The sequence below is a fragment of the Lolium rigidum genome, chromosome 6, assembly GCF_022539505.1.
Source record: "Lolium rigidum isolate FL_2022 chromosome 6, APGP_CSIRO_Lrig_0.1, whole genome shotgun sequence".
Lineage (NCBI taxonomy): Eukaryota > Viridiplantae > Streptophyta > Magnoliopsida > Poales > Poaceae > Lolium > Lolium rigidum.
Window position 1 is genome coordinate 38,443,389 of NC_061513.1, and position 10,007 is coordinate 38,453,395.

At 45.0% G+C, this 10,007-nt stretch overlaps 3 protein-coding genes across 3 annotated transcripts; all 3 read left to right on the plus strand.

Moving 5' to 3' along the window:
* Window positions 1–585: 585 nt before the first annotated feature.
* LOC124665892 (15-cis-zeta-carotene isomerase, chloroplastic-like) lies at window positions 586–3,382 on the plus strand. The gene is made up of 4 exons (XM_047203249.1): window positions 586–990; window positions 2,121–2,267; window positions 2,358–2,567; window positions 2,720–3,382. Exons 1-4 carry the CDS (start codon window positions 601–603, stop codon window positions 3,053–3,055), a joined length of 1,083 nt encoding a protein of 360 aa, XP_047059205.1. The 5' UTR covers window positions 586–600; the 3' UTR covers window positions 3,056–3,382.
* Window positions 3,383–4,272: 890 nt separating this feature from the next.
* On the plus strand, window positions 4,273–5,880 carry LOC124667536 (F-box protein At5g07610-like). Its single transcript, XM_047204805.1, has 2 exons — window positions 4,273–4,360; window positions 4,450–5,880. Exon 2 carries the CDS (start codon window positions 4,476–4,478, stop codon window positions 5,610–5,612), a length of 1,137 nt encoding a protein of 378 aa, XP_047060761.1. The 5' UTR covers window positions 4,273–4,360; window positions 4,450–4,475; the 3' UTR covers window positions 5,613–5,880.
* A 2,534-nt stretch (window positions 5,881–8,414) lies between these two features.
* LOC124667468 (F-box protein At3g49450-like) lies at window positions 8,415–10,007 on the plus strand. The gene is made up of 2 exons (XM_047204740.1): window positions 8,415–8,436; window positions 8,503–10,007. Exon 2 carries the CDS (start codon window positions 8,533–8,535, stop codon window positions 9,733–9,735), a length of 1,203 nt encoding a protein of 400 aa, XP_047060696.1. The 5' UTR covers window positions 8,415–8,436; window positions 8,503–8,532; the 3' UTR covers window positions 9,736–10,007.

Sequence of the window (10,007 nt, forward strand, 5' to 3'; positions counted from 1 at the left end):
CTGTGAAGATTTAAAAATTAAATCTCTCTCAAGAATTGCAAAAGCTATAACTATCTACCGATGAGAGCATATATTCGACTATTTTTATTTCCGATTCAAGTCCACCCCATTTTCGATTTGAATCCACAGTCCAGTATATATGCATTTGAATCTGAAACCGATCAATATCTACCCCGATCTGAATCCAGGGAACAAATATGGTGAAAGATATGGTACGAGCAAAATCCGATCCGATCCAGATTTACACCCCTGCTTATTTATTCATCCACGTTTACACCCCTACTTATTTATTCGAGGAGTTTGGAGTTTCAATTTCACCACTTGATTGCTGGATGACGACAGCTTCCGTTGCCCGTCGGGTGTGTTTTGGTGCACGCACGAACGCACTGGGTCAGCTAGCCACCCAAACGGAGCCACGGAGCCAAACACCGGCCGGCCGTCCGCGCCACACTAGTCCGTCCAATACCGCATCCTCTGTTCCTCCTCCCTCCCCGACCTCAAAGATGCCGCCACCACTCTGTCTCTAACCTCCCGCCTCCCGCTCCCCCCACCACCACCACCGCCACCACTACCCCCAACCTCCCCACCGCCCCGCTCTCCATGGCCTCCCATCTCCGCCTCCACCTCGCCGCCCCACCACCTCCCCTCCTCCACCACCGCCTCCGTCTCCCGCGCCCACCAAAACTCCCCCTCCCCAATTCCCCAGCCCCGGCGTCCCTTCCTCTGCGCCGCCCGCGCCTCCTGTCCTCTGCCCCGCTCCGGGCCTCCGTCGACCGCGCCGAGGAGGGCTCCGACGGTGAGGGCGAGGGGCTCGTGGGAGAGGACTCGGCGGTGTTCCGCCTCGGCGACCAGCGGGTGCTGTCCTGGGCCTACTTCAGCGGGATCCTCGCCGTCGTGCTTTACGCCCTCAACGTGCTCTGGATCGACCCGGCCACAGGCTTCGGGACCAGCTTCCTCGACGCCGTCGGCTCCATCTCCGACAGCCACGAGGTGCGTCCGTCCACACCATTCTCTTCCACTACTGCCTGCCTATGCCGAGCAATTCGTTCATACATTCTGCTCTGGTTCCTGCTGCTATCTAGTCTAGGACAGTAATACACTAATTATGTCATGTCCGCAATGGAATGGGTTGGTTTTTGTATGCTTCAAGTAGAAATGGACTTTGTGTGGGCTACACCTGGTTCACGAATTACAAGTTAGATAACTGCGCTGCTATATAATCCAGTAGGATATATAGCTCCTAAATGTGGTTCCTGGAATCTGGCTATCTCCAGTGTCATTCAAATGTTGCTATATGTTGGCAATTAATGGAATCTAACTACTGAGCAAATAACATTAGACTTCATGCATCCCTGATCCCTCACGATCCTGAAAGAACCATCCAATTTGATTGGGCCAGGAACTCCACTAGTGTTTGGTATGCTAAATATGCAAGGACATACGCAAGAACCTGGGAAAACTTAGCCCATCGATACTATGATGCTAGTGCTAGAATTTGTGTGGGTTACACGCAGGTGCCTGAAGAACTGCTAAAAAAATAAGTTAGATATGTACCCTGTTATGTGCTCCTGATTGCCATCCTTAGACTCGTTTAGTCTGCAATGGCATCTGGATGCTGTTCTGTTTCGGCGAAGAAAGCAGACAAGAGTAACCCGGCTTTGTGCACATTAAGCTTAATAGGTCCCTCACAATCTTGAAAGAACTGTCTAGATAGGTTATTATGAACTCCAATAGTGCTTCACATCCTAAATATGTGAGGCCATAAGCGGACATATGGGTTTCAGACTTACTGTGCAATACGTGGACATGTGGGTTTCAGACTTACTGTACAACTTTTCAGTTATCAAAGCGCACCGGTTGATGACTAATAATACTAAATCTTATTGCATTGCAACCATTTATACGATCCAGTTAATTGTTCAGTCCCTACGAGTTTCCTTTATATTTATGGTACTGCCTCGGCTCCTGAATATAAGATGTTTTGGCAAGCCAAATTGACTTGCCAAAGCGTCTTATATTTAGGAACACATGAAGTAATATACTCTACCTACTGCTTGTTAGCTAGGCGATTGTAACGGTGTAGATACGAAATATCTTTAACCTCTGCCCTTCCATTGCAGGTCGTTTTGTTGCTCCTTACCATCATCTTTGCTGTAGCCCATAGTGGTCTGGCAAGCTTTCGTGAAACTGGTGAGAAAATAATAGGGGAGCGAGCCTACCGTGTGCTGTTTGCTGGATTGTCACTGCCGCTAGCAGTTAGTACTATTGTGAGTGCTTGGTATAGTTTCTTCTTTTCATAGATGGTATCTAAGTTGATAAGCCTTTGAGTATCTTAGAAAATTTGTCCTATCTTGCAGGTCTACTTCATAAATCATCGCTATGATGGTATTCAACTGTGGCAAGTTCAAGGCGTCCCAGGCGTCCACGAGCTTGTCTGGCTCTCGTCTTTCATCTCATTCTTATTTTTGTACCCATCTACTTTCAATCTGTTAGAAGTGGCAGCTGTGGACAAGCCAAAATTACACATGTGGGAAACCGGGATAATGCGCATCACAAGACATCCACAGGTAGTTTCTCAAAGGCCATGCCTATAGATATATATGGGTCATTAATTATTTTTGTGCTAAACAAGTTTAAGATTTAGTTTTCCTTTTACTTTTGCATCATATGCTAATACATGCCTTATCCCGTAGCATTCTAACCATCAATTATCTTTCAGTTTGTTGGGCAAGTAATTTGGTGCTTAGCTCACACGCTATGGATGGGCAACTCAGTTGCTGTTGCGGCCTCTGTTGGGTTGATTGGTCACCATGCATTTGGTGTCTGGAACGGCGACAGGAGGCTGGCGTCACGCTACGGTGAAGCCTTTGAGGTTTTGAAGAAGAGGACTAGTGTCATGCCGTTTGCTGCGATTGTTGATGGACGGCAGAAACTACCTGCGGATTATTACAAGGAGTTCATCCGGTTACCGTACATCACGATCACAGCCTTAACTGTGGGAGCATACTTTGCACATCCGTTGATGCAAGCGTCCAGCTACAAACTTCCCTGGTAACAATGCAGACTGATGTACATATGTCAGTTTATTACCTGAACATGTCAGCGAACAGAAACAAAAGAAAATAGACACGGTGCTTTTGGTTGTTAGAGAGGACTACCAAAAGAAGTAGCCAGCTGATGTTGTAACGTCACTAGGCTTCAGAAAGGGATATGAAAATTGTCAAAACAATATTCAGAAGTTGCCCTACTGAATCTGTGAGGGATGGGCAAAGCCATGGTAACACTGTCAAAACAATTTTACTTGAGATATGAAAAAAAAGATGGCAATACATGTGAAACAAACATCTCCTCTAAATGTATAATATGAGTATTGTTAGAATCATTGTAAAATGCATTTTAAATTATATGAATTTTGTTTTTTGGATGTAATATTTTTTGCTACAATTTTGGTCGAACTTGATAAAGGTTGATTTTGACTAAACCTAGAACACAGGTAAATGAAAACAGAGGGAGTACTATTTAATTTTATTGAACAAGCAATCTATTTACTGATGTCAGAAAAATAGTTTCTGACTTCTTATCATGAAAAAAAGGAAGTGGGGCGCTCGCCGGGTGGTTGTACCGGAAAGGAGTGAATGAAGGCTAAAAGGTGAAACAGCAGCTTGTTTTCATACAACGAAATGGCTCGGTATTGAAAAACAGAAACTTAATTGATTACGATATTCGTTACTCCGATCTTCTTTTTTTTCGCTGGCATTGTATTTGCTGTTTTTAGCTGCACTTGGATCTTTTGAAGGGGAACAACGTGTTTGGTTCTCAGTAAAAATACAAATTGAAACCTAGCTTCTTTTTGATGGGTTTATTTGGTAAAAATGAGTTTTCTTTGAGTTGAACTGAATTTTTTTTTTTTTTGCAACTTGACAAATGACAATAGTTTGTGTTTGAATCAACTATTTATCGGTTCTAAACATTGAAATTATGTTTCTGCTGACTAGTATTTGTGGCAACTAAAATTTGTTTTCTGTAGAACTTCAATTTGTTTACATATTAAACACAATGGTCAGGTTTCTTTTCTTTTGAGCGGTTGCTCCGGTTGAAACCAGTTTTTTCATTTTTAGAAAGGCCAGCTAGCTTCCATTTTTTTAGATGGACAAAACTGATCTGTATCTCCGCGCGGCCCATTCAGTACAAAATCGTTTGGGCTCACATAGCGTCCAGATACGAGCATTGCGCCGCCGCCCCGTCTTCTCTCACTTCCACTTCTCACCGCCGTCACCCCAAACCCCCGCTCGCCGCCGCCGCCGATGGCACCACCCGACACGGCAGCTCCTCGGTTCGCGGTTCCCGCAGCAACCACCTGGTAAATCCTCTCTTTTCTCACGCTCTCCTCACTGCCGGGATGGAGCTCTAACCCCTCCCCCTCCTCCTCCTCCGTCCCCATCTGCGCAGATCGGCCGTTTCTTGCATCCGCGGTTATGGCGCCGCGCTCCAAGGAGATGAACGACGACCCGATGGCCAAGCTAACCGACGACATCCTCGCCGAAATCATCTCGCGCGTGCCGTACAAGTCCACCTGCTGCTGCAAGTGCGTCTCCACGCGCTGGCGTGACCTCATCTCCCACCCCGACCATCGTGAGAAGATGCCCCAGTCCCTTGCCGGCTTCTTTTGTAACGACTACAGCATTGACCCCTTACCCAGGATTGCTCGCCGTTTCACCAACGTCTCTGGAAAAGGTGAACCTCTCGTCGACCCCTCGCTGCCATTCCTGCCCAAATATGAGAATGTTGAGGTCTTGGACTGCTGTAATGGTCTCCTCCTCTGCCGCTGCTGGACGGCGACTGATCCCAAGACATTAGATTACGTAGTGTGCAATCCCGCCACCGAGAAATGGGTGGTCGTGCCTGCCACCGAGTGGTCCAGCAAGGTGAACGTCGCCCGCTTGGGGTTCGAGCCGGCCGTCTCCTCTCACTTCCATGTGTTTGAGTTTGTACCTGCCGATGTCTTCTGGAAAAGGCATGAACCTTCTGCTTATGCAGTCCCATGCTTCATAAAGGTGGGGATCTACTCGTCCAAAGCTGGAGTTTGGAGTGAGAAGAAAGTTCCGGCGTCGACCTGTGGACTTGAAGTTCCCGTGGATTCAAGAACCGTTTTCTTAAGAGGGACGTTGTATCTATCTGCCTTTTATGGTCTGGTTGTTGCTGTTGACTTTGAGGGAAACAACTGGAGGTTCATCCATACTCCTGCATACAGAGAGGATACCCCTGATGGTATTTATCTATCACAAGGACAGTTGTATTTTACACATGAAGGTGATTCTGAACTATCAATCTGGGTTCTTGAAGGTGAAAATTGGACCTTGAAGCAGAGTGTTAGCTGCCTACAATTGTTTGGAGAATTGTATTCATTAATTGGGAAGTATTACAAGGTCATCTCAATCCATCCAGAACACAATGTGGTTTTCATGGTCAGTGGGCCTGATAAGGCACTAATATCCTACGACATGGATTCCAGGGAGCTGTGTTTTATATGTGAACTTGGATGGGATTGCACAATAACTTCTTATATTCCATATGTTCCCTTGTTCTCAAAGTCACTGGCAGATGGGCACTAGAAGTCCCTACTTGTTTAGCTTCACAATTGTCTTATCTTTATGTTGATGATATTGGACTGGAGCTAGGTCTTGGATCCGAGCAACACTTAACTTGGGAAGACCTCTATGATGTTGTGGTAGTTCTTGTTGGTGCTTTGACTGAACTATGTACCTAACTTCATTCAGATAGCTGCTGTAGTTCAGTTAACTTAGTAACTCTGCCTCTATGTTTGTACTAATATATATTATCACCCTAGTAGTTTACCATGGATACTATAATTAGTCTGTCATTCTCGAATGTCTGAAAGTGTGAATCCTATTATCTGAATTCTCCCGTCAATGATGAGATGGCCTTTCTGCGATATATTATTTCTCTAGTTATATAATCTCGTCTAGTTTCGGAAGTTCAAACCGGGTTTATGCCATCTCTAGATACTTATGATATATGCATGATTCATTTGCTCCAGCAACAAGCATTGGATCTTCATATTTGTAGCGGATGTATGATTGATGGCTTCCATCTGGAGTAATAGCTGATGTTGTTTTACTACCCACTTGCGGTTTTAATACTGAAAGGTCGCTACTGTAGAATATGTGGATGCTATATATTGCTTTAAATTCTTAACTTAGCTTCGCTTTAAGTGACACCTGACGATTATTTGACTTCAGGTTTGACTATGCAGTGACAGTGAAGTTCGTATGACTAGTATGGTGTGCTGGGCTGTGGTTGGTTACCTACCCATGAACAATGTCTTTTATGCTCCTGTCATGATGTGGAGGTTGTTAACCACTAAAAAACTGCATTTTGCTGTCATAAAGTAATTTTTTGCCCGATGTCAATCATTATTTTCTGTTGCTGCTGTGTAAGACTAATGCACTGCCTTGATGGGATTGTCAAGCTGGATGTTGCATTGGTTGCAAACTACTAGAATTTGTTGTCTGGCTGGCATGAATTAAATTGGACTTTCTTATTCTATGCAATGTGCCTGATAGAGATATCTGTCAGTGGCTCACAAAAGATCATGTTATATTTTCTGTTATGGGAGATGCATGCTGTGGACGAGCATTGCTTTATCTGATTGCTGAATACAACCCTCCAACACGATGTTGCACTATGTGTTGTAGAGCGTTACTAGTGCACAAGTCAATTCTCTGCAGGTTTGTAGGATGTGCGCTATACCTATGTTGGTTACTTTTTTTGTTGTTGATATTTCCCGTTTTTGCCTTGGCTGGCTCTGGATATTAAATGAGCCAGTTCAGCTGAAGAAGATTATGAGGCTTAAGCCTAACCCGAGCCTTAATTTGAACAGAACAGAAAACTGTTCTTGCAAACAGGTGCCGTGTGCCAAGCTCCATGGTGGCGCGCGCGTTGGAAAACTAGATTGTTAAGAAGAAAAGTCTAATTGCCTCCTGAATTTGGAACATGCTTCGTCGGTACACTCTTTTGCAACAGAGATGATACATGTAATACTCTGGCAATTTCAGTTACGACAAGCACTCCATGCGATATGCATCATCACATGCACCTGAATGGTCCCATCGATTAGAGCATGACTAAAGCATGATTTCAACACATCATAAGTCTAAGTATTCACAACATATATCTTACATGTGTTCCAAACGAAGTAGTAACCTGTTTCATAAAACTAAATGGCTCATGGGGTTTGTTATTTGGGCCATGATTGTCGGCTGTGGTAGCAATAGTTGATGGAGCACCCGATAGAGTTGGTTCAGGATTTTAAATTTCAGTATCACATTTATTTCTTGCATTGCATATCCAAAATTATGGGAATTTAGAAATTTGTTTCGTTAAATTCTATTGGATCTAGATGAATCTTGAATGAAACTAAATTTCATTTGAATATAGTTTGAATCTAGACCAATATTTTAAGGGAACAAATATAATGGTACTGTCAAAATTACAAAAAAAAAACTTAAAATTTCAATGAAACTTTGAACCCTGGTTGATCTACCCGTGTTAAGTACAAACTATTGCCGCACCTGCACTGCTGCACATGCCCGCACGACCTATAGACACGACACCCTCCTCTAACTGATACCGCTCCAGGCGTGAGCGAGGCCGAAGCACTTTCACACACGAAGCGTCGTCGGGCGAGCAATATCACACGAGGGATGTGGAAATCATAACACCTATTGTGGATGAAGAAGTTTGAGTGATAGTTTGTCTTGAGATTTGGCACGTATGAAGTACGCATTATTTACTACATCTAGTTTTTTTTTATAAAAAATTGAAACTTACAATATAATTTTCAAAATTTTGAAAATAAAGGGCTGCATTTAGATTGGCCTCCATTTGAAAATAATACCTCGATGTGGTTGCTTCTCGTGCTAGGAAGCTATCAGCAAATGATCTCCGTGCTCGTCACTTGTCGCAAAAGAAACTAAATGGGGACGAGAGATACACACGGAAAGGTGGTGAGTTGTTCTATTTCTCTCTCTTTTTTTTTTCTCTAGATTTGATTTTTCAAATGGAAGCCTTCGTCGCGTCGACCACGGAGCAAATCTGACGAGCTGCCCTTCCGAAAGGGAAATCTTTTTCCAGTCGATCTTTTTTTAGTAGAGGGAGAAATCTTTTTCTAGTCGTGACACATTTTATTTCTGAAATGCTGCGCGTCAGACTCAAGCGGCCCAGTCCAGCAAATTGAAATTTGCCTGACACGGCCCAAACAGGCAAACAATAGTCCCCCCGTCGTCTTTACTTCCGCGTCCGCCGCATCTCGCTGCTGCGCACGCCCAAATCCAAACCCTCGCTCGCTGGCGGCGATGGCTGCTGCTGACACTCTCGCCGCCGCTCCCCAATCGCGGTTCGCGTACCACGCATTTGGTAAATCCTCTCTTCCCTCACGCTCCGGGATGGATCTCTAACCTCTCCAACCCCTGGCGTGCGCAGATTGGCCGCTCCTCGTCTCCACGGACGGCGATGGCGCCGGGCTCCAAGGAGAAGAAGAAGGGCGTGGAGGGTAGCCAGGTGGACAAGCTCACCGACGACATCCTCGCCGACATCATCTCGCGCGTGCCCTACAAGTCCACCTGCTGCTGCAAGTGCGTCTCCACGCGCTGGCGCGACCTCTTCTCCCACCCCGACCACCGCAAGAAGCTGCCTCAGCCGCTCGCCGGCTTCTTCTACGAATCCTACAACAGAGACCGCTTCCCCAAGATAGCTCGCTATTTCACCAACGTCTCTGGGGAAGGTGAACCTCTCGTCGACCCTTCACTATCCTTCCTTCCCAAATACAGTAGCATCGACATCTTGGACTGCTGCAATGGCCTCCTCCTCTGCCGCTGTTGGAAGTTTTCTGACCCCAAGATGTTGGATTATGTGGTGTGCAATCCCGCCACCGAGAAATGGGTGGTTGTGCCAGCCACCGATTGGTCCAGCAATGTGGAAGTGGCTCGCCTTGGGTTCGAACCCGCCGTCTCCTCACACTTTCATGTGTTCGAGTTCATTGATGAGGAGACATGGGGTATAGATGAGTCCGAGCAAAGCGATTGGGATGGCCGTATCGCAGCGGTGGCGACCTACTCGTCCAAAACTCGAGTTTGGACGCATCAAATTCAAACGGTTGAGATCAATCATTTTGCAATACCCACACGTTCGAAAGGCGTTTTTTTCAATTGTGTCATGCATTTGGCTGCATTTGATCGAATGGTAGTAACATTTGACGTTGAAGGAAATCTTTTGTATATCATTGGTGCTCCTCATTCGCCACCATACTATGATGATTCTCCTGTTAATGATGTCTTCGTATCACAAGGACAATTGCATTTTGCAAGTAATACTCGTTCTGAATCTGATCTGTCCAACCTATCAGTCTGGGTTCTTGAGGACTATAGTCTTGGAAAATGGACCTTGAAGCACACTGTCAGCCACTTGCAACTGTTTGGAACAGATTATTCAGCGCTTGATTACAATGTTATCTCATTCCACCCAGAATGCAATATGATTTTCATAGTTTATGGCCAGGAAAACACACTTGTGTCCTATGAGATAGATTGCATGAAGCGTCGTTTCCTACGTCAACTTGGACGAGATTGTCAACTTGAACATCTTTGTGTTGACGCGAAGACTCCTTTTATTCCATATGTTCCTTTGTACATGGAGTCATCAGCAGATGGGCCCTAAAAAGTCCTATTTGCGTAGCGCAACTTTGCAATTGTCTACCTTTACGATGAAACCTTTATGAACTTGTAACAGTTGCTCATGGTGCTTGAGTGCAGTAATGTACCTGACTCTATGGAGCTAGCTATTGGCTGTGGCACTTAATTAGTAACTGAACTTATGTTTGTGTCCTTGTATAAGTAGCCTATGCAGTTTCATCAGCCCAGTACTTGACCATGGATATATGATCACTTTGTTGTAATTTATTGTGATATGTTGAGTCTGGTTTCTGCTTA

Excerpts from the sequence above, each read along its gene's own strand:
- LOC124667468 (XM_047204740.1), top strand. The coding sequence starts at position 8,533 with ATGGCGCCGGGCTCCAAGGAGAAGAAGAAGGGCGTGGAGGGTAGCCAG.
- LOC124665892 (XM_047203249.1), top strand. The coding sequence starts at position 601 with ATGGCCTCCCATCTCCGCCTCCACCTCGCCGCCCCACCACCTCCCCTC. Across the intron at positions 2,268-2,357 it reads CGCTAGCAGTTAGTACTATT|GTCTACTTCATAAATCATCG; the intron begins GTGAGTGCTTGG and ends CCTATCTTGCAG. Across the intron at positions 2,568-2,719 it reads GCATCACAAGACATCCACAG|TTTGTTGGGCAAGTAATTTG; the intron begins GTAGTTTCTCAA and ends ATTATCTTTCAG.
- LOC124667536 (XM_047204805.1), top strand. The coding sequence starts at position 4,476 with ATGGCGCCGCGCTCCAAGGAGATGAACGACGACCCGATGGCCAAGCTA.